Here is a 27,396-nt window from a genome sequence, read left to right on the forward strand (position 1 = left end):
ACTCTGAGGGCGCGTGGAACCCGTGAGACTGTGAGGGCGCGTGGAACCCGTGAGAACTTGTGGAACCCGTGAGACTCTGAGGACGCGTGGAACCCGTGAGACTGTGAGGACGCGGGAACCCGTGAGACTGTGAAGACGCGTGGAACCCGTGAGACTGTGAGGACGCGTGGAACCCGTGAGACTCTGAGGGGGCGCGTGGAACCCGTGAGACTCTGAGGGCGCGTGGAACCCGTGAGACTCTGAGGGCGCGTGGAACCCGTGAGACTCTGAGGGCGCGTGGAACCCGTGAGGACTCTGAGGGCGCGTGGAACCCGTGAGACTCTGAGGGCGCGTGGAACCCGTGGAGACTTCTGAGGCGCGTGAACCCGTTGAGACTCTGAGGGCGCGTGGAACCGTGAGACTCTGAGGGCGCGTGGAACCCGTGAGACTCTGAGGGCGCGTGGAACCCGTGAGACTCTGAGGGCGCGTGGAACCCGTGAGACTCTGAGGGCGCGTTGGAACCGTGAGACTCTGAGGGCGCGTGGAACCCGTGAGACTCTGAGGACGCGTGGACCCGTGAGACTCTGAGGACGCGTGGAACCCGTGAGAACGTGTGGAACCCGTGAGACTCTGAGGACGTGTGGAACCCGTGAGACTCTGAGGACGTGTGGAACCCGTGAGACTCTGAGGATGTGTGGAACCCGTGAGACTGTGAGGACGCGTGGAACCCGTGGAGACTCTGAGGACGCGTGGAACCCGTGAGACTCTGAGGACGTGTGGAACCCGTGAGACTCGCCGCCCGGCAGGTGGGGCCTGGCAGGCGCCCCCCCCCCTCCCACAGTGCACCCCCATTCCCGTCTACAGATGGATGAGTAAGATAGCATCCTCTCGAGTGAGGGCGAGGTAGGGACGAGGCTGGAGGCGCCAACGGGCTGGACCAGAGCGCCAGGGCGGTGTCGCTCACGGGGTCCGCTCAGTTTGTTTTGGAGGGTCCATCTAGGAGGGAGGAGATGGATGGGGGAGTGCCAGCGGCCAGGAGACCCCTGGTGAGGAATCTGCGGCCAGGGTTGCAGCGAGACATGACAGTGGCCGGCCAGGGTCCCCAGGACGTCGCACCGTGCGTGGCCTGGGCAGAGACGGCCCTCCGGGAAGCTGCAGTGGGTTTGTGGCCGACCCTTCACCCGTCGGTGAGACGGGGTGCTGCCGGCCCCCCGGTCCCGTCTGGGGCTCTGGTGGTTGTGCAGAGTCACTGCGTCCGGGCCCGGCGCTCTGAGGAAGGTGAGCGGCGGAGCCAGCGGCCGCTCCGGACTCTGCCTTTCAGGATCAGCACGACATGCTGCTGGAGGTGGAGCGGGAGAAGGCCATCACCGACAGGGTCGTCCTCCTCCAGAAGGTCATCCGGGGCTTCAAGGACAGGTGTGTCTCCCTCCCGCTCTCCCGGGACACCAGAGGGAACCACGCTCACCTGTGACGCACACACGCACAGAAACGTGCGCACGCGGGTCAAGCCCGCGTGGTCTCCGCAAACACGCAGGCCACAGACACGGTACGGCGCGGCCCCGGCAGGCGCTGCACTCTGTCCCCCGCGTCCACGTGACCCCCACGGACGCTCTGCTCACCTCAGATGCTGATGGGAGTCCCCAGAGAGGGAGCCCCGAGAGTCTATAAACGATAACCGGGCCTTGGATTGTGCCTGGAGGACCTGCTCGGCTCGTGGCAGTTCGCGACGGGCAAGGCCAATTCTAGAGCCTCACTGGGACGCCACGAAAGCCCACCCCCCCCCCCCCCGCAGTCCTCGCGCCCCTCCCGCCTTCCCTACTCACTTCCCAGATGGGGGTGTTGAGGCGAAGTCAGGTCTCCGCCTTGCCCGGGCCGGGAGGTCGGGGACCCGGGGCTCCGCGTGCCGTCCCGATCCAGGCTTCCCACCCGGTGCCCGGCGGGGCCTGGGGACCCCCCCCCCCCATCACCGCTGCCGTTTCAGGTCCAACTTCCTGAAGCTGAAGAGCGCCGCCACGCTGATCAGAGGCACTGGCGGGGCCACACCTGCAGGAGGAACTATGAGCTGTGAGCCCCCCCCCCAGGCCTCTGAACCCCAACCCGCTGCCTAGCACAGGACTTGGTGGCCCTGGGCTGCGTCCTAACCGCTCCTAACCTCCCTCCGACCGCAGTCCAGGTCTAGTCCTGGTGACTCTTCCCACCGCGCTCCGCACCGTGTGTGTGTCTTTGTGGGGGGGTCGTGAGCACCTTGGGGCTCTTAGAGACCGGGGAGGGGCTGGGCGTGGCCAGGTCCTGCGGGCTTCCACGGCGCCCCCGGCTGCGGCGTCCACCGCCCAGGAAGGGGCCCGGGCGGTGACAGCTTCCGGCTGGCGACGCATGTCCCCCGGGCCCCCCCTTGAGGGCGGGGTCGCCCGTCCGAGTGGGCCCGGGGCGCGGGGCGGCGGGAGGGCCCCGGTGCGCGCGTCCCGAGCCTGAGCGGGCCGTCCCCGCAGATGCGCGCGGGCTTCCTGCGGCTGCAGGCCTGCAGGCTCCCGGAGGCTGCACGCGCGGTACCGCCTGGCGCGCGGCCGCATCATCGGGCTGCAGGCCCGCTGCCGAGCCTACCTGGTCCGCAAGGCCTTCCGCCACCGCCTGTGGGCCGCCATCACCGTGCAGGCCTACGCCAGGGGCATGATCGCCCGCAGGCTGCACCGCCGCCTCCGCGCCGAGGTGAGCCCCGGGGTGTGCGGCGTGGGCGCGACGGACTCCCGGGGTGGGGGGGACTCGCAAAGCCGGGACCGGCCGGGCGGGGTGGGGGACAGCGGGGCCTCGCGGGTGACGCGCGCGCGCGTCCACCGGCTGCCCCGTCCTCAGTACCGGCGGCGCCTGGAGGCCGAGAAGCTGCGGCTGGCGGAGGAGGAGAAGCTGCGGAAGGAGATGAGCGCCAAGAGGGCCAAGGAGGAGGCGGAGCGCAAGCACCAGGTGAGCCGGGCCCGGGGCCGCCGGTTGGGGTCGGGCCGCGGGGCTCCGGGGGCTGACCGGCCCCGCGCCCCCTCCCGGGCTCCGGGGGCTGACCGGCCCGCGCCCCCCTCCCGGCTCCCCAGGGCTGACCGGCCCGCGCCCCCCTCCCGGGCTCCCCGGGGGCTGACCGGCCCGCGCCCCCCTCCCGGGCTCCCGGGGCTGACCGGCCCGCGCCCCCCTCCCGGGCTCCCGGGGCTGACCGGCCCGCGCCCCCCCTCCCGGGCTCCCCAGGGGGCTGACCGGCCCGCGCCCCCCTCTCGGGCTCCCGGGGGCTGACCGGCCCGCGCCCCTCTCCCGGGCTCCGGGGCTGACCGGCCCGCGCCCCCCCTCCCGGGCTCCCGGGGCTGACCGGCCCGCGCCCCCTCCCGCGTCCCCGCCCGCAGGAGCGCCTGGCGCAGCTGGCGCGGGAGGACGCGGCGCGCGCGCTGCGGGAGAAGGAGGAGGCACGGCGCAAGAAGGAGCTGCTGGAGCAGGCGGGAGCGCGCGCGCCGCGAGCCCGTCAACCACGCCGACATGGTGGACAGGATGTTCGGCTTCCTGGGCGGCTCGGGGGGGCCTGCCGGGCCAGGAGGGCCAGGCGCCCCGCGGCTTCGAGGTACCGCGCCCCGCCCGCGCGCGGGGGAGCCCTGCCCCCCCGCCCCCACCCCGCAGGGAGCCCGGGAGGAGCGGGCCAGGGCCACAGCCCCCGCCAGGCCTGGCCCCGCCGGCCCCGCCCCCCGCTCCGGCCCCGCCCACGGCCCCCGCCCCCGCCCGCCCCCCGCCCGCCCCCGGCCCCGCCCCCCGCACCGGCCCGGTCTGGCCCCGGCCCCGCCCCCGCCAGGCCCCGCCCCCCGCCAGGCCCCGCCCCCGTCCGCCCCCCCCCCCCCGCCTGCCCCGCGGGCGGGCGGGCGGGCGGTGGCGGAGCTGCGCGTGCCCCTCAGGACCTGGAGCGCGGGCGGCGGGAGCTGGAGGCGGAGGACGTGGACGGCGCGCTGCCGCTGCCCGACGAGGACGAGGAGGACCTCTCCGAGTACAAGTTCGCCAAGTTCGCGGCCACCTACTTCCAGGGCACCACCACGCACGCGTACACGCGGCGGCCCCTCAAGCAGCCGCTGCTCTTCCACGACGACGAGGGCGACCAGCTGGTGAGCGGCCCGCGGCGGGCGGGGCGGACGGGGCGGACGGGGCGGGCGGCGGGCTGGGGCGGGGCGGATGGGGGCCCAGGCTGACTGCGGTCCTCAGCCAGAGCGCCCGGCCGGCTCCTCCCCTCCACCCTCCTCCCTCCCTCCCCGCCTCTCCCTCTCTCTCTTTCCTTCTCCCCTCCCTCCCTCCCTCCCTCCCCCCCTCCCTCCCTCCCTCCCCCCCCTCCCCCCCTCCCCTTTGTCGTGCCGTTGCTGGGGCTTTGAACTCAGGGCCTGGGCCCTGGCCCTTAGCTTTTTCCTTCAAGTCCAGTGCTCTGCCTGAGCTCCAGCCCCGGCTCTCTGTCGTTCACTGGAGGTCAGAGGGGCCCCCCCTTTCTCTCCCTGAGCCGGCCTCCAGCTGCGACCCTCCCTCCCGCCTCAGCCTCGTTCCCGGCGGCGCCGGCTTTCTGACGGGCGCCCCCCCGCCCCCCGCCCCCCCCCCCCCCCCGTTCCCCAGCCGCGCTGGCGGTGTGGATCACCATCCTCCGCTTCATGGGGGACCTCCCGGAGCCCAAGTACCACACGGCCATGAGCGACGGCAGCGAGAAGATCCCGTGATGACCAAGATCTACGAGACCCTGGGCAAGAAGACCTACAAGCGGGAGCTGCAGGCCCTGCAGGGGTGGAGGGCGAGGGTGAGCCCCCCCCCCGAGCTCCGCGGGGAAGGGGGCGCGGAATGCCGAGCCTGGGGTCCTCCGCGGGAAGAAGAGCACCCCGGGACCCGGCCCCCCACCCTCCTCTGCCCAGGCGGGCCGCCCCCAGAGCCCACTGGCCGTGCTGCGGGGCATCAGCCCCGCAAGCCGGGGGCCGGGGGGGGGGGAGCAGGGGCGGCGGCTGGGATTCCCTCCCCTCCCCCCTCTGGTGGAGAGGGCCGCGTGGGGGGCGCCCGGAAGTCTCGGGGCGCGGCTCCGCCGTCGGGGGTCTTGCTTCGCCTCGGCCTCACCCACTGCCCGCGGCCCGCGTGGGCCTCGCAGACGCAGCCTCCCGAGGGCCTGAAGAAGAGCAGCATCCGCACAGCTGGTGCACCTGACCTTGAAGAAGAAGTCCAAGCTCACGGAGGAGGTGAGGTGCGGGGGGGGGGGGAGGAAGCACGGGGGGAGCGAGGGGCTGCAGGGGCGGGGGCCCCCCTGTCCCTGGAGGCGGGGCAGAGGGGAAGCCGGGCCGGGGCTGGGGCTCCCCGGAGCGTGGAGGGGGCCCGGACCCCGCGTGGCGAGCCCCGCACGGTGCCGTTTGCTCCCGAGGTCGGCTCCCACATTCAAAGGGTTGGTGGAGGCGGAGGCCGCGGGCCTCGTAAACCCTCGCTACTCAGAAGGCTGAGGTCCGGGACTCCAGGGTCGAGGGCCGGTGTGGGCAGTCCAATCTTGAGATTCTTCTCTGCCGTGGACCGGCGGCACGGCAGACACGGAGCGGAGGGTGGACGTCGAGCCTCTCTCTGGAAGGCCGACTAAACGTGGGGCGGACGGCGGGCCGCCCGTCTAGAGGCGGGCTCCGAGGGGTCTCGCGCACCCCGTGCGGTCCGGGCACTCGAACGCTGGGCGCGTGAGCGGCGCCCACTCGCCGAACCTCCGGCTGGGCTTCCTGGCCTCAGACAAAGACGAGGAGCCGGCAGCGGCCGCCTCGGCGCACACTTGGGGCGGGAGGCGGCCCGAGCCCGCAGAGAGGAGGGCGTTCCAACGGAAGGGCAGCCCAGCCCGCCAGACTCCATCTCAATCTGTGCCTGCCCGGAGCTGCCTTCGGAGCCGCCCTCCCCCGTCCTGGGCTAAGCGAGGAGGGGGGGGGGCGGTGTCCACCTGGGCTCCTCCACGCGGAGGCACCGGGCACCGGTTCTCGGCCCGACATCTGGTCGCGCGGAGCGGGGCACGGGGCGGCGCTCCCGCCCGCTTCTTGGCTTTCCGCCCTCTGGGGGGGGGCACACCGCTTCACCTGCCCTCCTCACGCCCGGCCCTCCGTCCCAGGTGACCAAGAGGCTGCACGACGGGGAATCCACGGTCCAGGGCAACAGCATGCTGGAGGACCGGCCCACCTCCAACCTGGAGAAGCTGCACTTCATCATCGGCAACGGCATCCTGCGGCCAGCCCTGCGGTCAGTGCCGGGGCGAGGGCGGGGGCAGGGCGGGGGCCAGCCCTGCGGTCAGTGCCGGGGCGAGGGCGGGGGGGGGCAGCCCTGCGGTCAGTGCCGGGGCGAGGGCGGGGGGGGCAGGGCGGGGGGGGGCAGGGCGGGGGGCAGCCCTGCGGTCAGTGCCGGGGCGAGGGCGGGGGGGGGGCAGGGCGGGGGGGCAGCCCTGTGGTCAGTGCCGGGGCGAGGGCGGGGCCGGGGCGTGGGCGGGGCGTGGTGTGGGCAGGGGGTGTGGGCCGGGGGCCGGGGCGTGGGCGGGACGTGGTGTGGGCAGGGGTTGTGGGCCGGGGCGTGGGCGGGGCCGGGGCGCGGCGGGGCGTGGTGTGGGCAGGGGGTGTGGGCCGGGGCGCGGGCAGGGGCCGGGGCGTGGGCGGGGGGGCAGCCCTGCGGTCAGTGCCGGGGCGCGGGCAGTGTCCCCCCGGGTTATCCGCGTCCGCTGGCAGGGCCTGGGGGGCGGAGGCACCGTCGCCAGTGCTCCCGTGTGGGCCTCTCCTGCTGGCTGGCTCTATCCGTTGCTCTTCTCGGGCCTCGTTTTCCTCATGGGTGGGGGGAAGTAGGGGAGGACTGTGCCCCCCCCCAGGGGAGCAGATGAGAGGTGTGTGATGGAATGGGACCCTGCAGCCGGGGGGGGGGGGTAAGCCGTGGTGAATGGCAGCTCCGGGACCCCGACCGGCTTCCCTGTGGGCCAGGAGCCGGGGCCCCCGCCCTCCCTCCCCAGCCGCCCCACGACCTCTGGGTGCTGGGGAGGTGGGGGAGACCCACCCGGGAGCCACCAGGAGCCGTGAAAGCCCCCCCCTGTCTCTGGCTGGCTGGGGGAGGGGGAGGGCCTCCGGAGGCTGGCTGGGAGCCCCATGGGCTGCGGGGACCCCGTGCCCCTCAGGGAGGAAGGGGCCGGAGCTGGGAAGGGACTCGCCGGAGTCCCACTCGCCTGCCTTCCTCCCGGGTCACATGCCGCCACCCCTGCCGAGAAGGGAAGACAGCCAGACACTGCCCTCCCGTCACACCGAAGCTGACGGGAGGCCCGGTCCTGCGCACAGTCAGCAGGCGGGTGTAGACGGGGAGCCCTGTCCAGATCACACAGTCAGCAGGCGGGTGTAGACAGGGAGCCCTGTCCAGATCGCACAGTCAGCAGGCGGGTGTAGACGGGGAGCCCCGTCCGCGCGCAGTCAGCAGGCGGGTGTAGACGGGGAGCCCCGTCCCGCGCGCAGTCAGCAGGCGGGTGTAGACGGGGAGCCCGGTCCCGCGCGTAGTCAGCAGGGCGGGTGTAGACAGGGAGCCCGGTCCCGTGCGTAGTCAGCAGGCGGGTGTAGACGGGGAGCCCTGTCCAGATCACACAGTCAGCAGGCGGGTGTAGACGGGGAGCCCTGTCCAGATCACACAGTCAGCAGGCGGGTGTAGACGGGGAGCCCTGTCCTGTCCAGACCACACAGTCAGCAGGCGGGTGTAGACGGGGAGCCCTGTCCTGTCCAGATCACACAGTCAGCAGGCGGGTGTAGACGGGGAGCCCTGTCCTGTCCAGATCACACAGTCATCAGGCGGGTTGTAGACGGGGAGCCCTGTCCAGATCACACAGTCAGCAGGCGGGCGTAGACGGGGAGCCCTGTCCTGTCCAGATCACACAGTCAGCAGGCGGGTGTAGACGGGAGCCCCGTCCCGGTGCAGTCAGCAGGCGGGTGTAGACGGGGAGCCCCGTCCCGCGCGCAGTCAGCAGGCGGGTGTAGGTGGCTCGAGGGCTTCCGTGAGCCCAGTCAGGCCGGCGTCCGGCGCCGAGCAGGGGCGGGGTGTCGCTCGTGTTACCCTCGGTCCGCGCGGAGGACGCGCGTTTGCCCTGGGCGTCGGCTTTCCTCCCCTCTGGATATCTACAGTGGCTCTGCGTCACGCGGTACTGGGGTCGCCGGCCAGGCTCGTGCGCGTGGACCTGGGCCCGTCACCGGCTCTGAGTGGTGCAAGCTGGGAGGGGGAGCCGCCAAGGGGAAGGCCCGGCCTCCCGCCGACCGGGTGCCGTCACGGACGGGCGGAAGGGGCTGGCGTGCCCCGTCCTTGGTCCTCACCTCCCTACTCACGTGACACAAGCCACGCTCACATTTGGAGGCAGGGGGAGGTTCCAGCCCTGCACACTGTCCCCCCCCAGCTGCCGTCGGTCAAAGCGGCCCCCGCGGCCCGGGCGGTGGGTGGGGTGAACGTTCGCCGGCTCGGGCCCCCGCGGCCCCAGGGCGCGGCTGGTCCCGGGGGTCAGCGTGGCGGCCGTGGCTGTGGTTCCGGCCTCGGTGGGGAAAGGAGGAGGAGGGCCCGGCTCCGGAGCGGAGGCCGGCTCAGCGGCTCAGCGGCTGCCCCGAGCACGGTCTTCTCCTGACTCCCCCGTGGCGGGGTGGGCGGGAGCCCGCGAGGGCCGTCCGCTCCGGGAGGGGGGGCCGGGGTGACCCTGGGCGGCGCCGCCCCTCCCGTGTAGGGATGAGATCTACTGCCAGATCAGCAAGCAGCTCACCCACAACCCCTCCAAGAGCAGCTACGCCCGCGGCTGGATCCTCGTGTCTCTCTGCGTGGGCTGCTTCGCCCCCTCCGAGAAGTTTGTCAAGGTAGGAGAGGCGCGCGGGCTGGGAATGGGTGCTGAGGGCCCTGCTCCCGCATTTAGGGGAGACGGCAGAGGAGGAGGCCCTACCCCCCGTCCCCTCGGGCTCGGCCACACCTGCCCAGCTGTGCGGTGCCTGACTCTGTTTCCCCTTCAGCTCACTCTGCTGAGGTTCGATGACAAGGACTATGTCCTGGGCCTCGGCCCTGGTTGGGGCTACCAGGGTGGAGGAAGCCGGGGGGCGGGGGGGGGGGGGTCCAGGCCGGGCCCAGAGGCGGAAGCAGTTGCTCTAGAGAAGGAGGAAAGGTACGGGCGGGCAGAAGATGTGGCTGAGAGCAGACAGGGCCGGATCGTGCGCCTTTGCCACGGAGCCACGGGAGCCGTGTCTGGGGAGGAGGGGGTGGGGGGGTCTTCTTGGGAGGGGGGGGTGTCTCGAGGGTGGGTGCCGTCGGGGGGGGGGGGGGTGCTGCTGTCAGGCCCGGGCGGTGGAGGCGCAGCGAGGCCAGGCCGCGTCCTTGGTCCCTCGCGGGCAGTACCTGCGGAACTTCATCCACGGGGGGCCGCCGGGCTACGCCCCGTTACTGCGAGGAGCGGCTGCGGAGGACCTTCGTCAACGGGACGCGGACGCAGCCGCCCAGCTGGCTCGAGCTGCAGGTCAGCCCCCCCCCCGCGGTGCTCCGGTGCCCGGGACTGTCCCCCGCCGTGCGAGGCTGTGGTGGGCACCGCCCTCAGCTCTGAACCCCCTGGGAGGGAGAGCCCAGCGGGTCCCCGGTCCCTTCCGCTGGCCTCGTGCTAAAGCGGCTCGGTGAGGGGGTCCCACCAGCCGCGTGGGGCGATCGTGCTTACCCCCCCACCCCCGGGCCGGGCGGCGCTGGGGGGGCTGGGGGTCCATGCCGGCCCCAGCCCAGGGGGCGGGGAGCCGGATTCCGGCGACGGCGAGCCCACGGACCGTGGCCGTGCGCAGGCCACCAAGTCCAAGAAGCCCATCATGCTGCCGGTGACGTTCATGGACGGGACCACCAAGACGCTCCTGACGGACTCGGCCACCACGGCCCGGGAGCTGTTGCAACGCGCTGGCCGACAAGATCTCCCTCAAGGACCGCTTCGGCTTCTCCCTCTACATCGCCCTGTTCGATAAGGGTGCGGGGCCTGCGAGCCGGGCGCTGCCCCCGCTGCTCCCCCGCCCCCGTGGGAATCGGACCTGGGGCGCGGGCCGGCGGGGGGGGGGGGGAGCGCCCCCCGCTGGGGAGTGCCGGCGTCTCCCGCTGAGCCGGATCTGGGGCTCCCTGGCTTGGGCGTCGTGTACCTGGGGTGTTTGTTACGGAAAGACCCCCGTGCTGTTGGTGCCGGTTTGTCCGGAAGATTCACAAAGGACGTTGCGCTAGGCAACGGGGAGTCCCGCCTCCCCCTGCCCGCCACGGAGGCGGGGAAGGTGGCGCGTGGGGCCCCGGGACGAGGCCCCACCTCCCTCGTGCCTTGGGTCTCCCTCTGGTGACCGGTGGGTGGGTGGGTGGGTGGGTGGCCTCTCGGAGCCCTCCCCCCGCCCCGGGGCGCGGCCGCCCTCCCACCCGGCTCCCTCTCCCACGCGCGCAGGTGTCCTCGCTGGGCAGCGGCAGCGACCACGTCATGGACGCCGTCTCCCAGTGCGAGCAGTACGCCAAGGAGCAGGGCGCCCAGGAGCGCAACGCCCCGTGGCGGCTGTTCTTCCGCAAGGAGGTCTTCACCCCCTGGCACAGCCCCTCGGACGACAACGTGGCCACCAACCTCATCTACCAGCAGGTGGTGCGCGGGGTCAAGTTCGGGGAGTACCGCTGCGAGAAGGTGAGCGGGGCCGGGGTGGCTCTGGTTCTGGTGGCGATCGATGGCGACAGCGATGATGATGGCGTGACCGTCGTTTGTCTTGATTATCCGGTGCGTGTGTGTGTGTGTGTGTGAGTTCTGGGCTTGAGCTCGGGTTTGCACTTCCTGTGGTGGTGGTGGTGGTTGGCTGTAGAGCTTGAACTCGGGGCCTGGGCGCTGTCCCTGAGGTTCTGTGCTCAAGGCGAGCACCCTGCCACGTTGCGCCACAGCTCCACTTCCGGTTTCCTGGTTGATTGAAGTCCCACAGCCTTTCCCGCCTGGGCTGGCTCCACACCGTGACCCTCGGCTGTCAGCCTCCCGAGTAGCTAGGATGACAGGCGGGAGCCGCCAGGGCCTGGCAGGAGCTTTGCACTCTTGCTTGGATTATTTTTTTTGCTCAAGGCTGGCACTGTACCGCTTGAGCCAGACCTCCATGTCCGGTTGTGTCTGACTCATGGAAGATGAGAGCTTCGCAGACCCCTTTCTCCTTGGGCTGGCTTCCAGCCTGCGTCCTCAGCTCTCAGCCTCCTGGGGAGGTAGGATTGCAGGCACGAGCCGTCGCTACCTGAAGGACGGTGGCATTTACATGGTGGCCACGGTGATGGCGACGTTGGTTATGGGAGCGATGACAGTCCAGGCGGTGATCCGTGGCGCCGTTAGGATAGCCACCGCAGCCGCTCCAGACTCACTGGGACGTCATACCTGCTGCCTTCAAGGCCCCAAGAGCCGTGGGGGCCATGACGGCCACGCCGGCGGCTGTGCAGAGCCAAGGAGCGGTGCCTGGCTAGGCTGCGTCCAGGCGGTGGCTCCGTCCGCTAAGGGGCGGGGCGAGAGCAAGCCTGTGGCCTCGCTCTTGAGGCGCCCCTGGTGTTCCGAGCAGATTGGAGGCCCGCCGCGAGTGGGGGCGAGCTCAGGGCCAGTCCGTCCTGTGGGCCACGGTTCCCGGGCCCAGGAGACAGTCCTGGGCGCCGGCCACTGTGTGACCGGAGCCGCCCCTTCTTCCTCCAGGAGGATGACCTGGCCGAGCTGGCCTCCCAGCAGTACTTCGTGGACTATGGCTCTGAGATGATCCTGGAGCGGCTCCTGAACCTGGTGCCCACCTACATCCCCGACCGTGAGATCACGCCCCTGAAGACGCTCGAGAAGTGGGCCCAGCTCGCATTGCCGCCCACAAGAAGGTACGGAGGCTCGGAGGGGGCCGGGGGGGGGGCAAGGACCCACGTCCCGTCTGTCTGTCCGCGAGGAGGCTGAGGAACGGGACTCCAGCGGTCATTCCTCCGCCATGGCTGCCGGCTCCGGTGTGCCCCTCGTTGCCTGTTCTGAGCTTGTTACTGGGGACACGGATCAAGCCGAGTCCCGAGGCCACAACTATCCGGGTGATCTCTCCTGACCTAGCACTAGCTGCTGACGGGTCACCACCCCTCGGGGGTGCTAGAGGGACTTCAGGAAGTGCCCCTCTCCCCTCCCTCCCTCCCTTCCTTCCTTCCTTCCTTTCTGTGTGAGGCTTGAACTCAGGGCCTGGTTGCAGCCCTGAGCCTCTGTGCTCACGGCTGGCGCTCTACCACTGTAGTCACAGCTCCTCTTCCAGTTTTCTGGTGGTTCCTTGGAGATAAGAGTCTCGCAGGCTTTCCTGCCCAGGCTGGCTTTGAACCGCGATCCTCAGCTCTCAGCCCGCCCCTGGCTCGCCCCTTTTTCTTAGGGGAGCTGCGGGCCTCCTTCCCGCTGGGGGCTCTGGGTACAGTCACCGTCAGACAGCTGTGCAGAGTCCTCGGTCGTGGCTAGAGGAGAGCGGCCGTTCCTGCCGGGACTAAGGGGGCACCCGGGAGAGCCAGATCACCCAGTGGGGACGGGAAGGGCACTGAGAGAGGAGCCCAGGGCCCTCACACCCCCTGTGACCCCTGCCGTGTCACAGTGGGTGTGTCCTCGCGTGGGGGCTGCCGGGGCCTCCATGACCTCGGCCCCAGCCCTCCGCTCTTCCTCGGCCCCCGTGCACCTGCTGAGCCGGTCCAGGCTGCCTCCCGGCGGGCTGCCGCGGCTCCGCCCCTCTCGCCCCGCTCACTGCGCCCTAGCTCTCCGTCCTCCGGGCCAGGGTGTCACGCGGTGTGGCCCGCAGCCCGGGCCCGGCTTCCCACGCCTCGTGTCCATCGTCTCCCCGTCCCTGCAGCTCACGCACCGCCACTGCCCAGCCCCCCCGCACCTGGCCTCCGGGCCCCCACCTGCCCCCGCTCGGACCCCCAGCTTTCCTACTGCCGCTGCATTGAAGGTGCCCAGTGGACAGCTCCTCGGGGGCTCCCTGGCCGCGCCTGGATAAAATGAGATGGCGGGTGGGTTTTAGGGCCCCCCGGGCCGGCAGCGGGGTGCGTCTGTGCTGCGGAGCTCGCGCATCATCGCCCTCTGTCCTGCTTCGTCCCCTCCAGGGGATTTATGCGCAGAGGAGGACCGACGCCCAGAAGGTCAAGGAGGATGTGGTCAACTACGCCCGCTTCAAGTGGCCCTTGCTCTTCTCCAGGTTCTACGAAGCCTACAAGCTCTCGGGTAGGCCGCCCGGCAGCGCCTCTCCACGCGGGCGCCGGGGCTCACCGCCTGCGGGGGGGGGGGCGGGGGGCTCGGGGTCCGCTCACCGCCGGCGGGGGTGGGGCTCGGGGTCTGCTCACCGCCTGCGGGAGGCCTGCGGGGGGCTCGGGGTCCGCTCACCGCCGGCGGGGGGGGGCTCGGGGTCCGCTCACCGCCTGCGGGAGGCCTGCAGGGGGCTCGGGGTCCGCTCACCGCCTGCAGGGGGAGGGGGCGGGGGGCTCGGGGTCCACTCACCGCCTGCGGGAGGCCTGCGGGGGGCTCAGGGTCTGCTCACCGCCTGCGGGAGGCCTGCGGGGGGCTCAGGGTCCGCTCACTGCCAGTGGGGGGGCCCGCGGGGGCTCGGGGTCCGCTCAGCCTCGCGGTGACCCGGGTAGGGACTGGAGCGCCTGGAGGTGCCAGCGTACACCAGGCGGACAGGATGAGGATTGGGACCATTAAGGCAGCTTCGGCGTGCGTGAGCGTGAGCGTGTGCATGAGCGTGTGTGTGTGTGTGAGTGTGTGCGTGCGTGTGTGCGTGTGCGTGAGCGTGCGCGTGAGCGTGAGCTTGTGCGTGAGCGTGAGTGTGCGCGTGTGTGTGAGCATGCGCGTGTGCGTGAGCGTGTGTGCGCATGGTGCGTGAGCGTGTGCTGAGCGTGCGTGTATGCGTGAGCGCGAGCGTGCGCGCGTGCGTGTAGAGCAGCACGGCCCGGGCCTGGGTGGAGGGGTTCTGCCGGGCCGTCTCTCTGCAGCTCAGAGCAAGCGCGGCTCCGGTGGCCGCGTCCTCCGGCCCGGGCCACGGGCTCGGCCGCTGTCGCGGGGCTCCTCCGAGTCGCCCCAGGAGGGCAGCGGGGAGCCCAGGGGCTTAGCCGTCCAACCTTCCCCGCCCCCCTTCCCGCGGGGCAGGGATCTGTCCGGAGCTGGACAAAGACGGGCGGCAGGGAGGGGACCCGCGCCCTCTCCGGCCCGTTCGCTCTGCCCGCCACGTGTGGCTTGCAGGGCGGCCCTACCGGGCCTCGGTTTCCTTACTCGTGAACTGGAAAGCAGGCCAGCCGCCCCCTCGCAGTCCCAAGGGCTGGGAGGGCGGGGGGCAAGGGGGGGGCGGCCTCGGTCAGCGCCCCTGCCCCGTCCCAGGCCCCAGCCTCCCCAAGAACGACGTCATTGTGGCGGTCAACTGGACGGGCGTGTACTTCGTGGACGAGCAGGAGCAGGTCCTTCTGGAGCTGTCCTTCCCAGAGATCATGGCTGTGTCCAGCAGCAGGTGACGGGGCCGAGGGGACGCCGCTGACGGGGAGGCGGGCGGGGGAGGGAACGGGGGGGGGGGCACAGGCCGGGCGCAGCCCTGGTGAGCAGAGCACCTAGGACTTAGCTAGGAATGGCTGGGCCGGGGGCGGGGCTGGGGGCGGGGCCGGGGGCGGGGCCAGGGGGCCAGGCCGGGAGGCCGGGCCAGGGTGGGCCTTGGGCGGGCCTTGGCTGGGCCACGCTCAACCCTGGCGGGGCCCTGCCCCACTGAGAGCAGTGGGGCGTGGCCTAGGGCAGGGGCGGGGCCGGGGGCCAGGCCAGGGTGGGCCTTGGGTGGGCCACGCCCAGCCCTGGCGGGGCCGCGCCCCCCTGGGAGCAGTGGGGCGTGGCCTGGGCAGGGGGCGGGGCCGGGCCAGGGTGGGCCTTGGGCGGGCCTTGAGTGGGCCACGCCCAGCCCTGGCGGGGCCCTGACCCCTGGGAGCAGCGGGGCGTGGCCTGGGACGGGGGGCGGGGCTGGGGGCCGGGCCAGGGTGGACCAGGGCGGGCCTTGGGTGGGCCACGCCCAGCCCTGGCGGGGCCCTGCCCCCCTGGGAGCAGTGGAGCGTGGCCTGGGATGGGGGCGGGGCCGGGGCAGGGCCGGGGGCCGGGCCAGGGTGGGCCAGGGCGGGTCTTGGGTAGGCCACGCCCAGCCCTGGCGGGGCCACGCCCCCCGGGAAGCAGCGGGGCGTGGCCTGGAACGGCCCTGGCTCCGCTGGGCAGCTCTGACTGGCTGGCCTTGGTCTCCTTCAGGGAGTGCCGCGTCTCGCTCTCGCTGGGCTGCTCGGATCCGGGCCAGGCGGGGCTGACCTCCCTGGGGCTCTGTTCTCCGTGTTGGTCCTGTAGGGGAGCAAAGCTGATGGCCTCCAGCTTCACGCTGGCCACCATCAAGGGGGATGAGTACACCTTCACGTCCAACAACGCGGAGGACATCCGCGACCTGGTGGTCACCTTCCTGGAGGGGCTGCGGAAGAGGTCTAAGTACGTGGTGGCCCTGCAGGACAACCCCAACCCCGGTGAGTGGCTGCCACAAGGGTCCCGGGGCGTCGGGCAGAGCCTGCTCCGGGAGCCAGCCCTCGAGGCCGCGGGTGCCCCGCCGCCCGTTCCTCCAGACCCCACGGGAAGCCCATCTGCCCCCTCCCCGCCTTCCCACCGCCATCGAAGTGAGAGCCAGGCCCTCCCCCGGGTTTCCCTCGCCGTGGCGGCTGCGTGGGAAGGGCCCCCCCCTCCCGGCTGCCCACGCCCTGATGTGACCGTGGCCAGGGAAGCCCCGAGGCTGACGGAGCCCCAGAAGAGGCCTCCACGCGGCCTGGGGTCCAGGGAGGAGACAGGCAGGGCGGGCGGAGGGCGAGGCAGACACGGCGAGAAGCCGGCCTAGGGGCAGCAGAAAGCCGCCGCGTCTCAACCGCAAACGGTTTGGTTTGATTGAGATGGGGCAAGGGCGGAGTCCGGGAGGTCAGCGCCCAACGGGCCCCGGCGCGTGAGGTTTTTGCGGAAGGCAGTGGGGCGCGAGGGAAGGTGTTTGGGCAGGAGCGGCGCCCTCTGCCGTGACACTGTCTGGGCGGCGGGTGGACAGTAGCGGCCTGCAGCTCATCATCCCGAATGGAGCTGCTCTGACCCGGTCCTCCCCTCTGCCCCGCGCGCCCCGGTAGCCGGCGAGGACTCGGGCTTCCTCAGCTTCGCCAAGGGAGACCTCATCATCCTGGACCAGGACACGGGGGAACAGGTCATGACCTCTGGCTGGGCCAATGGCATCAACGAGCGGACCAAGCAGCGGGGGGGACTTCCCCACCGACTGCGTGTACGTCATGCCCACGGTCGCCAAGCCACCGCGGGAGATCGTGGTAGGTGGCCCGGTGGAGGCGGGGGGCGGGTGGCTCCCTGGGACCCCGCTCTCGGTCCTCCGCTCGTGCTTGCGAGATGCCGTGGAGGGCCGGTGGTGATCAACCCGCGCTCCGCAGCTCCTCTGGAGCCGTCCCAGGAGTCTTCGGGGAACATAGGCCTGAAATACGGGCAGCCGCCAGACTTCCCTCGGAGGACCAGGGGCTTAGACGAGGAGCCAGACCAGCCGCCGACCAGGGGCAGGGACGGGGCGGACGCCTGGGGAGGGCTGTCATCTTGCATGGCCTGAAATGTGAGGGCACCTCAAGACCCAATTCTGGAGGGAACACCCTTCCTCCAGTGCCGTCCTCCCGGTGGGCTGAGCCAGGCTGGCACGCCCAGCAGTTTAGATCTCAGCATGCGGGGGCTCAGGAAGAAAACACCCCAAGTCAGGAAAGGCTCTGTGAGGGCGCTGGCCTTCTTAGGTAGCCCTCAGGGACCCCCGCGGACAGCTGTCCTGAGCCCCCGACGTCTCGGCCCCCAGGCCCTGGTCACCATGACCCCCGATGAGAGGCAAGACATCATCCGGCTCCTGCAGCTGCGGACGGCCCAGCCCGAGGTGCGGACCAAGCCCTACACCCTGGAGGAATTCTCTTACGACTACTTCAGGTGACCGTCGTGTGGGGACGTGTGGAGGGCACCGGATGTGCCAGGGGCAACCCCAGGATGAGCCTCTGGGGGTCCCCCCCCCGCACAGCCAGGTTCTGGGCCTGGCACCCCCTCTGTCTGCAGCCCTCGAGGTCTTGGTGGGCACCTGGGCGGGAAGATGGGCTGCCCTGGTGCCCAGTGCGCAGGGCTGGGCTGTAGGGCAGAGGTAGCTGGAAGGCAGGGCAGGAAGAGACAGCCTTCCCCCTCCACCCCCCCCCCGGCCACCACGGGCCTGGCCTGTGGCCCGGGCAGCGCCGACGACTCCCGTGTCCCGGCAGACCCCCGCCCAAGCACACGCTGAGCCGCGTCATGGTGTCCAAGGCCCGCGGCAAGGACCGGCTGTGGAGCCACTCGCGGGAGCCGCTCAAGCAGGCGCTGCTCAAGAAGATTCTGGGCAGCGAGGAGCTGTCCCAGGAGGCCTGCCTGGCCTTCATTGATATCCTCATGGGGTCTGGGGGCGCGGGGCTCGGCTCCCACCCGGACACCTCCTTCCTCCCAGCGGCCCGCGCCACGAGGGCCTGAGCCAGCTCGGAGGGGCACGGTGGGGGGGGAGGGGAGGGGGGGCGGCCTGGGGAGGCAGCATGGAGGCAGCACAGAGAGGAGGCGCCGGCGAGAGCCCGTCTCGGCCCGTACCCAGGCCCGGGGGCTGCGCGGCGGGCCTGACGTGCGTCACCGCCTCTGGGGGGCAGACGCGGGACAGACGCGGGACGCTGGGGAGAGGCGCGCAGGCCCCACTGGGAAGCTAGGGCAGATCTGGGCGTGGCGACTGCGCTCTGCCACCCTCGTTCTTCAGGAGACTGAGAGCTGGGGTGATGGTTGGAAGCCCCGCAGCCGTCAGGAAGCTGGACGTGGAGAGGGGCCGGCTGGGAACGACAGGGCTAAGGGGCGGGCCTCGGGCGCTGAGTTCGAGCCCCAGTAACCGTCTGCACACACGCACAGACACGCGGCGGCAGCAAGGACGCCACCCCCGAGCAGCAGCCCCCGGCGGGGCGGGCACCGTGGGCGTGGCGATCTGGGAGGCGGGCACCGTGGGCATGGCGATCTGGGAGGCGGGCACCGTGGGCGTGGCGATCTGGGAGGCGGGCACCGTGGGCGTGGCGATCTGGGAGGCGGGCACCGTGGGCGTGGCGATCTGGGAGGCGGGCACCGTGGGCGTGGCGATCTGGGAGGCGGGCACCGTGGGCGTGGCGATCTGGGAGTCAGGACGGGGGGGGAGGGAAGCGGGCCGTGCCCGCTCGGCCGCCCGGGCGCGTAGCCCTGGCCCGCGGGCCCCCCCACCCGCGTCCTCACTCGGACTCCGGGCTTGCCTTGACGAGCGCCACCCGTGCTCAAGTACATGGGCGACTACCCCTCCAAGAGGACGCGCTCCGTCAACGAGCTCACGGACCAGATCTTCGAGGGGCCCCTGAAGGCCGAGCCCCTCAAAGACGAGACCTACGTGCAGATCCTGAAGCAGCTGACGGACAACCACATCAGGTGAGTGGCGGTCGGGGGTCACCCTCCCGCGCGCTTGCCCACACGGGGGGGGGGGGGGGCTGCCCCGGCCCTCGGTGGCCTCCCGAGGCCCGAGGCCCCCCGTCCGCCGAGCGGCCCTCCAGCCCCTCCCAGGCCCGCAGTCCCGGCAACTCCCGCTGCTGCTCGCGACCCCGTGACGCCGCCTTCGACGCCCTCCCGGCCCCGGCGTCCCGGGGCACGGAGCCCGCGGGCTGGGCGGCGGGGCGGGGCTGGCTGGCGGCGGTTGACATGGCGCCTGGGCTCGGCCCGGGACGTTGGGCCCCGCGGCGTCCGCTTTTCCCTGCGGGGCTGGCCGCCGCCGGGGCGGGAAGGCAGGCGGGGCCTGCGGAGCCCGGGGAGCCCGTGCCGTCCGCGTGGCTCAGCCCCTCCTCCTCCGCACACGCCGCATCTCACACACATCCGCGTGCTGGCTCCTCTCACACCTCCTCCGAGGAGCTCTCCGTGCTCCACCTTCCCCCCTGGCCGGGCTGGAGCCCCAGGGAGGAGCGCAGGAAGTCCAGAGGCTGCCTCCCCGGTGCAGCTCACGGCACCGCAGGCCGAGCTCTGCCGCCGTGTAGACCACACCGAGCCGCAGCGGAGCTGACCAGTGCCCAGAGCCATGGCTTTTCATTCCGGCCTGGGCGCGTGGGCTGACTCCGCGTGGACGGGGCCCGGGCGCGTGGACTGACTCCGCGTGGACGGGGCCCGGGCGCGTGGACTGACTCCGCGTGGATGGGGCCTGGGCACGTGGACTCCGCGTGGACGGGGCCTGGGCGCGTGGGCTGACTCCGCGTGGACTCCGCATGGACGGGGTCCGGGCGCGTGGGCTGACTCCGTGTGGACGGGGCCTGGGCACGTGGACTCCGCGTGGATGGGGCCTGGGCGCGTGGACTGACTCCGCGTGGACTCCGCATGGACGGGGCCTGGGCACATGGACTGACTCCGCGTGGACGGGGCCCGGGCGCGTGGGCTGACTCCGCGTGGACGGGGCCCGGGCGCGTGGACTGACTCCGCGTGGACTCCGCATGGACGGGGCCTGGGCACATGGACTGACTCCGCGTGGACGGGGCCCGGGCGCGTGGGCTGACTCCGCGTGGACGGGGCCCGGGCGTGTGGACTGACTCCGCGTGGACGGGGCCCGGGCGCGTGGGCTGACTCCGCGTGGACTCCGCATGGACGGGGTCCGGGCGCGTGGGCTGACTCCGCGTGGACGGGGCCTGGGTACGTGGACTCCGCGTGGATGGGGCCTGGGCGCGTGGGCTGACTCCGCGTGGACGGGGCCCGGGCGCGTGGGCTGACTCCGCGTGGACGGGGCTTGGGCGCGTGGGCTGACTCTGCGTGGACTCCGCATGGACGGGGTCCGGGTGCGTGGGCTGACTCCGCGTGGACTCCGCGTGGACGGGCCCGGGCGCGTGGGCTGACTCCGCGTGGACGGGGCCCGGGCGCGTGGGCTGACTCCGCGTGGACGGGGCCCGGGCGCGTGGGCTGACTCCGCGTGGACGGGGCCCGGGCGCGTGGGCTGACTCCGCGTGGACTCCGCATGGACGGGGTCCGGGCGCGTGGGCTGACTCCGCGTGGACGGGGCCTGGGTACGTGGACTCCGCGTGGATGGGGCCTGGGCGCGTGGGCTGACTCCGCGTGGACGGGGCCCGGGCGCGTGGGCTGACTCCGCGTGGACGGGGCTTGGGCGCGTGGGCTGACTCTGCGTGGACTCCGCATGGACGGGGTCCGGGTGCGTGGGCTGACTCCGCGTGGCCCCGGGGGCTCCGGGTTCCTCCTGACGCCCCCCCCCCCCGCAGGTACAGCGAGGAGCGCGGCTGGGAGCTGCTGTGGCTGTGCACCGGCCTCTTCCCGCCCAGCGGCGTCCTCCTGCCGCACGTGCAGCGCTTCCTGCAGTCCCGCAAGCACGCGCCGCTGGCCCTCGACTGCCTGCAGCGGCTGCAGAAGGCCCTGAGGTGCGGGCCGCGGCCCTCGGGGGGCGCCGTCGGGGCGCCCGGCCCTCCCCGGGGGCTCCCCGGGCCTCGCTTGGCGGGGGAGGCCGGCGCGGCGGGGCGGCTCTGCGTCCCCCGGCCTCCCCCGCCGGCCTGGGCGCGGGCGCCGCGTCCTCCCGAGCGGGGTAGGGCGGGAGGCGGGGCCCGGGCGTGCCCCCCAGCCTCGCCTCCCCCCGCCCGCCCTCAGGAACGGGTCCCGGAAGTACCCGCCGCACCTGGTGGAGGTGGAGGCCATCCAGCACAAGACCACCCAGATCTTCCACAAGGTCTACTTCCCCGACGACTCGGACGAGGTGAGGGCCCCCCGGCCCGACGGCGGGGCTCCGGCTGCCACGCGTGCCTGCAGGGCCCCCCACCCCCACCCCCTCCTGTCCGTCCCTTGGCGAGCCGGGGCTCAGTGGGAAGCTCCCACACCTGGCTGGCGGGGGCCCTGCCGTCCCGATGGCCGGCCTAGCCTCCGCGTCGAGACCCCGCCACCCATCCGCACCTCCGCTGAAGAGGAGCCGCCGGGGCGCCCTGCGGGCGTCACTTCCCTGCCCCGTCTCTGTGTGGACACCAGGCCTGCGTGACCCCCATCCGGGCGCCAGGCCTGCGTGACCCCCCATCCGGGCGCCAGGCCTGCGTGACCCCCATCCGGGCGCCAGGCCTCCCCACTCCCCATCCGGGCGCCAGGCCTCCCCACTCCCCATCCGGGCGCCAGGCCGCCCCACTCCCCATCCGGGCGCCAGGCCGCCCCACTCCCCATCTGGGCGCCAGGCCTCCCCACTCCCCATCCGGGCGCCAGGCCTCCCCACTCCCCATCCGGGCGCCAGGCCGCCCCACTCCCCATCCGGGCGCCAGGCCGCCCCACTCCCCATCCGGGCGCCAGGCCGCCCCACTCCCCATCCGGGCGCCAGGCCGCCCCATTTCCCTGAGCCGCTTGCCTGCAGAGAGAACCCCCAGGCCGTCCCTCTCTCCTCACCCAGCTGGCTGTGGTCCTCAGGTCCCGAGGTGGGAGGCGGGCCGTCTTGGGGTTCCTACGCCTCCCCATCTCCCTAAAGCACCTCATTCGGATGACCTGGAGGGAAACTCCTACACTTCTAGTTGGAAGAGTTTCTCACACTAGGGCTGGGGATGTGGCCTAGTGGTAGAGTGCTCGCCTCGTATACATGAGGCCCTGGGTTCGATTCCCCAGCACCACAGATACAGAAAATGGCCAGAAGTGGCGCTGTGGCTCAGGTGGCAGAGTGCTAGCCTTGAGCAAAGAGAAGCCAGGGACAGTGCTCAGGCCCTGGGTTCAAGGCTCAGGAGTGGAAAAAAAAGAGTTTCTCACACTAGTTACTTAAAAGTGCCACCATAGAATTCCGGTTGCAAGCACGGAGAACCTGCTAGAATCCTTCCTAATCTTTCCTCTCTGATAAAGCCATATCCCTCCTTCCCTCCCCAGCTATCTGAACACCACCAGATTCTTAACTTCTTTTCTACCCCTACACCCAGACTGCTCTTCCCTCCCGCCTTGGGGTTTGCTTTCCCAGCCTCTCCTCCTCCCCACCCCAGTCCGGAGGCCCCCGGTCCCTGCTTTCCCAGCCTCTCCTCCTCCCCACCCCAGACCGGAGGCCCCCGGTCCCTGCTTTCCCAGCCTCTCCTCCTCCCCACCCCAGACCGGAGGCCCCCGGTCCCTGCTTTCCCAGCCTCTCCTCCTCCCCACCCCAGGCCGGAGGCCCCCGGTCCCTGCTTTCCCAGCCTCTCCTCCTCCCCACCCCAGGCCGGAGGCCCCCGGTCCCTGCTTTCCCAGCCTCTCCTCCTCCCCACCCCAGGCCGGAGGCCCCCGGTCCCTGCCATCTCTCTTGCTCGCCAGCCAGGCGGGGGCCGCGTCCTGCCTGGGTCAGGAAGGACGAGATGAGAGCATAGCCGCGTAAGCGCTCGCTTCTCCTTCGATGCCTTGTTCAGCTCTATTCCTGGGGTTCAGGGGTGCTGAGGGGAGAGAGGCTTAGATGGAAAGGCCGGGCAGGACCTGGCCCCAGGAAAGCCCTGCAGGAACTGAGTAAGCGCCCCATTTTTACCCCCAGGCCTTTGAGGTGGAGTCTAGTACCAAGGCCAAGGACTTCTGCCAGAACATTGCCACCCGGCTGCTGCTCAAGTCCTCTGACGGGTTCAGCCTCTTTGTCAAGATCGCAGACAAGGTGAGACACGGGCCGCCCACCCAGCAGCTCTCTATCTTGTCTCTTGGAGACTTGCTAAGGCCACAGGAGCAGGGGTGTGTGTGTGTGTGTGTGTGTGTGTGTGTGTGTGTGTAATGCCTGACTGCTCACGTCCTCCTCAGAACCCTGTACCTTCTCTTTCCACTACACTAAAAGCTGCCCTCTGGGCAGGGTGCAGGCTCGCCTTGCATGCAGGAAGCCCTGGGCTTGATTCCCCAGCACCACATCAATAGAAAAGGCCAGAGGTGGCGCTGTGGCTCAAGTGGCAGAGTGCTAGCCTTGAGCAAAAAGAAGCCAGGGACAGTGCTCAGGCCCTGAGTCCACGCCCCGGGACTGGCAACAAATAAAGAAATAAACCTGTTTCCGGCATGTATGAGAACAGGACAGGAGGAGCGGTTGAGGTTGTTTTAGGAGAGGGGGGGCAGGGAGAAGGGAGCGTGGGGGGGGAGAACGGTGGGAATCCGCTGGGCACAGCTGTCACCGTGAATTTCTCCCCGTGCACCTGACGAACGGACCGCGATGCCCGTGTCCCCGCTAGGTCATCAGTGTCCCCGAGAACGATTTCTTCTTCGACTTTGTGCGTCACCTCACAGACTGGATCAAGAAAGCGCGGCCCGTCAAGGATGGTGAGGACCGGGGTCCGGGCTGGCCCGGGGCCCGGGGGTGGGGCCGGGCTGGGAGGGCCGTGGGTGTCCCTGCCGGCCCCGCGCCTGACCCCCGCCCCGTGCCGCAGGAATTGTGCCGTCACTCACCTACCAGGTGTTCTTCATGAAGAAGCTGTGGACCAGCACGGTGCCGGGCAAGGACCCCATGGCCGACTCCATCTTCCACTATTACCAGGTGGGCTGCCCGGTGCCGCCATGTGTTACGGGCCTCACTGTGCCCCTCTGTGGAACTCAGGGGCTTGACCGTTGGTTCTTCCTGCGAGTTTCCGGTCTCCACTCTGCCTGGAGCAGCCGCCTGCTTTGCAGACCCGCCCAGTGGCTCCCGTGGCTGTTGAGGTCGAGCCCTAAGCGCGCGCTGGGGCCTCTTTTCCTTTCCGTGCCGGTACGGGGGCTGAACTCAGAGCCCGACTCTCTGGCTCGGCTTTGTTCACTCACTGCCGGTGTGTCACCCACACTGCTGCCTTCAGCTTTTTATCGGTTAATTGGAGATAGCGTTTTGGGGTTTTTGTTTTGTTTTTTATCAGTTGGGGCTTGAACTCAGGGCCTGGGCGCTGCCCCTGAGCTCTTCAGCTCAAGGCTGGTGCTCTACCACTTGGAGCCACAGCGCCCACTTGCGGTTTTGTGGTGGCTAATTGAAGATGAGGGTCTCACGGACGTTATACTGCCCGGGCTGGCTTTGAACCACGCTCCTCCGATCTCAGCCTCCCGAGGAGCTAGGATGACAGGCGCGAGCCACCGGCGCCCAGCAGTTTCGAGGTTTTGCTCTGCTCAGGCGAGCTCTGAACGGGGATCCTCGGGTCCTCTGGTACCTGATACCCCCGGTCCAGGTCGGTGTTTTCAGAGTCTGAAGTCTGCCGCCAGTGGTCCTGCGTGGAACGCCCTCCCGATCCCTCTGTACCCGCTGGCTCGCAGGCATCTCTTCTCCGAGGAAGTCGGGACTGCCGATCAGGGCACGCCACCTGAGCTCTGCACACAGCGCCCTCCAGGGCCGCGCTGTGCCGCGGTTGGGTGGGATTATTAAGCTCTGGTTTTGGTGTTTTGTTTTGTTTGGGGTTGTTTTTTTTTGGCCAGTCCCGGGGCTTGGACTCAGGGCCTGAGCACTGTCCCTGGCTTCTTCCTGCTCAAGGCTAGCACTCTATCACTTGAGCCACAGCGCCCCTTCTGGCCATTTTCTGTATATGTGGTGCTGGGGAATCGAACCCAGGCCTTCATGTATATGAGGCGAGCTCTCTACCACTAGGCCACATTCCCAGCTTTGCACCGAGACTGTAAGTTTCCTGAGCAGGATGTGTGTGGCTGTTTCAAGGGCTTCTCGTAAGGAGGTGCTCAGCGAGCGTTTGCTGGTCTAGTGGATCGGAGCGGGTGGAGGGGTGGCTGGGTGAATGCCGCGTGCGTTCGTGGGTGGGTGTGGGTGCTGGTGTGGGTGGATGGATGGATGAGAAGGCGGAGGGGAAATGGATGGGGGGGGATTAACCCGGGTCTCTGATGAGCAATGTGTGCTGGCCTCGGTTTCCCTTCCCCTCCAACAGACCTGAGATGGCCCGGGACGCTCTGGGCTCCCCTGGGTCTGCAGGGGCCTCGCCCCTGCCTGGTGCACCCCCTCTTCAGGGGCCCTGGGGGTGTGGGCCGGCGCCGCCGAGGCCGCTCCCCAAAGGGCAGCGGGAGGAGGCTCTGGGGTGCAGCCCGCGAGGGGCGGGCCGTGGAACCGCGTGGGGCCCCCTGAGCCCCGTCGCCTTGAGGGGGGGCAGGGGCGTGGCCGGCTGTGGGGGGGGAGTGGTGGCCCCTCTCCCCCAGGCCTCTCCGTCCACCCCCCCCCCCGCTCTTCCCGGCAGGAGCTGCCCAAGTACCTGCGGGGCTACCACAAGTGCACGCGGGAGGAGGTGCTGCAGCTGGGCGCGCTCATCTACAGGGTCAAGTTCGAGGAGGACAAGTCCTTCTTCCCCAGCATCCCCAAGCTGCTCCGCGAGCTCGTGCCGCACGACCTCATCCGCCAGGTCTCGCCCGACGACTGGAAGAGGGTACGCGCGCCGGGGGGGCGGGGGGGCGGGGGCGTGGCGCGCGCCCCCCGCCCGTGGGAGCCGGGCCCCGGGGTGCGGGCGGGCGCGTCCACCCGAGCCGCTCTCCTTGCAGTCCATCGTGGCCTACTTCAACAAGCACGCGGGCAAGTCCAAGGAGGAGGCCAAGCTGGCCTTCCTGAAGCTCATCTTCAAGTGGCCCACCTTCGGCTCCGCCTTCTTCGAGGTGAAGGTACGCCGTGGAGTCCACGGGGGGGGGGGGGGGAGGGCTGGAGGGGGGGCCGAGCACAGAGACTCCTTCCCGAGGCTGAGGGAAGCCAGAATGGCGAGGACAGCTGCCCCGCGGGGTGCTGGGAGCCACTCAGCCTCCATACCGCTGCGTCTGGGCTCAGCCTGCAGAGGGAGGGAGGGAGGGGTGAGGGAGGGAGGGAGGGAAGGAGGGAGGGAGGGAGGGAGGGGCCGGAAGGGGAACCTCGACTGGACCGTGGAAGCCCTCACCAAGGCGGCCCATGGGGCCCCGCCGAGGCTGGGAGGAGGAAGGGGTGGCACCTGCTCTTTCTAGGGAGCCCCCCGGGTCAGGTCCCGGCGGCAGGGGCCCCCAAGCCCTGGCGGGCTTGGATGGGGGGGCAGCTGCAGACAGACACTCAGGCCACAGGGTGGGGGCGGAGGAAGCTGTGGCTCAAGTGGTAGAGCAGTGGACTGGGGCACAGAAGCCCAGGGACAGTGCCCGGCCCGGGCTCCAGCCCAGGACAGACCCCGACATCCCCCCCGTCAAGAAACACATCAAAAGATGGGCGATGTTGGACGGAGACCACGGGCCCAGCAAGGCCCCCAAGGGAGGCGAAGAGAAAACCCCACGCAGGGCGAAGGGCGTCTGGGCGCCTGGCAGGGCTGAAGCCCTCAGTCGCGGCAGAGCCACCAGCAGCGCGGGCTGCAGGCAGCAGGCCGGTTGACGCCTCTGCTCTGGGGGACGCCCGCCTGCCCCCCCTCCCCCCCCCCACCCCCCGTCCTGCCCCGGCTCCTCCGTCTGATGGTGTCCACCTTTGCTAGCAAACCACGGAGCCGAACTTCCCCGAGATCCTCTTAATCGCCATCAACAAGTACGGAGTGAGCCTCATCGACCCCAGAACCAAGGTGAGCGGGGGGGGGGGGGGGCCCTTCCCGGGGGGCCCTTCCCCGCCCCCCGCCCCCGCCCCCCAATCCCCCTCTCCGGGCTCCTCACTGCCAGACCCCAGAGGCGGGGCTGCGGTTCCCGGTGGGTTTTCTTTGCCCCTCATTTGCTCCATTAAAACTGCTTGCCTAGATTTACTCACAAACCCACCAACTTGGATGCGACAAGCTGTCCTCCTCCTTCTAGCATGTTCTCTGCCCAGTCCCTGCCCCCCCCCCCAGCCCTGCGCAGGGCCGGCCTCTTCCTCCTGCTGCGTTCTGGTGCGAGGGCCGCGGCCTTGTGTCTGGCCGGGGCCCCGGGGTGTGTGGGGTCCGCAGCCTGCCCTTCCGCTCCCCAGGACATCCTGACCACGCACCCCTTCACCAAGATCTCCAACTGGAGCAGCGGCAACACCTACTTCCACATCACCATCGGGAACCTGGTCCGAGGGAGCAAGCTGCTCTGCGAGACGTCGCTGGTGAGCGCGCCCGGCCCCAGAGCCCACGGGGGGGGGGGGGGGGGGGGGGCGTGCGGCGCTCAGGGTCCGCTCAGGCTGTGCGGGTGGACGGGGAGGGCGGGCCTCAGCCGTGCAGGTGGACGGGGAGGGCGGGCCTTAGCTGTGCGGGTGGACGGGGAGGGCGGTGTTAGCTGTGTGGATGGGGAGGGCGGGGCCTCAGCCGTGCGGGTGGACGGGGAGGGCGGTGTCAGCCGTGCGGGTGGACGGGGAGGAAGCTCCGGGCCTGGGTGTGAGTCTGACCCCGCCCCAACCCCGCCTCCAGGGCTACAAGATGGACGACCTCCTGACCTCCTACATTAGCCAGATGCTCACGACCATGAGCAAGCAGCGGGGGGCCCGGAGCGGCAAGTGACTCGGCCGGAGGGGG

At 70.9% G+C, this 27,396-nt stretch overlaps 2 protein-coding genes across 2 annotated transcripts in view; both read left to right on the forward strand.

The window, feature by feature from the left end:
• Positions 1-851, forward strand: part of Capn5 (calpain 5) — a 39,165-nt gene extending 38,314 nt beyond the window's left edge. Inside the window, 1 exon segment of the mRNA XM_048360537.1 lies at positions 844-851. Within this exon segment, the coding sequence (XP_048216494.1) occupies positions 844-851 (8 nt within the window).
• A 207-nt stretch (positions 852-1,058) lies between these two features.
• Positions 1,059-27,396, forward strand: Myo7a (myosin VIIA). Its single transcript, XM_048360538.1, is given in 42 exon segments — positions 1,059-1,140; positions 1,275-1,395; positions 1,961-1,995; positions 1,998-2,043; positions 2,453-2,503; positions 2,505-2,685; positions 2,830-2,937; positions 3,360-3,449; positions 3,451-3,525; positions 3,527-3,571; positions 3,897-4,100; positions 4,593-4,683; positions 4,686-4,771; positions 5,111-5,148; positions 5,150-5,198; positions 6,092-6,219; positions 8,702-8,828; positions 9,355-9,399; positions 9,401-9,475; positions 9,786-9,884; positions 9,886-9,961; positions 10,416-10,642; positions 11,669-11,816; positions 11,819-11,838; positions 13,078-13,195; positions 14,345-14,471; positions 15,335-15,504; positions 16,141-16,265; positions 16,267-16,332; positions 16,854-16,978; positions 17,296-17,453; positions 18,340-18,493; positions 20,311-20,466; positions 20,690-20,795; positions 22,551-22,664; positions 23,221-23,308; positions 23,416-23,522; positions 25,180-25,365; positions 25,478-25,594; positions 26,413-26,496; positions 26,871-26,990; positions 27,292-27,396. Coding segments are annotated over 42 exon segments (4,458 nt in total). The 3' UTR covers positions 27,382-27,396.

This window comes from Perognathus longimembris, chromosome 13 (genome assembly GCF_023159225.1).
Source record: "Perognathus longimembris pacificus isolate PPM17 chromosome 13, ASM2315922v1, whole genome shotgun sequence".
Lineage (NCBI taxonomy): Eukaryota > Metazoa > Chordata > Mammalia > Rodentia > Heteromyidae > Perognathus > Perognathus longimembris.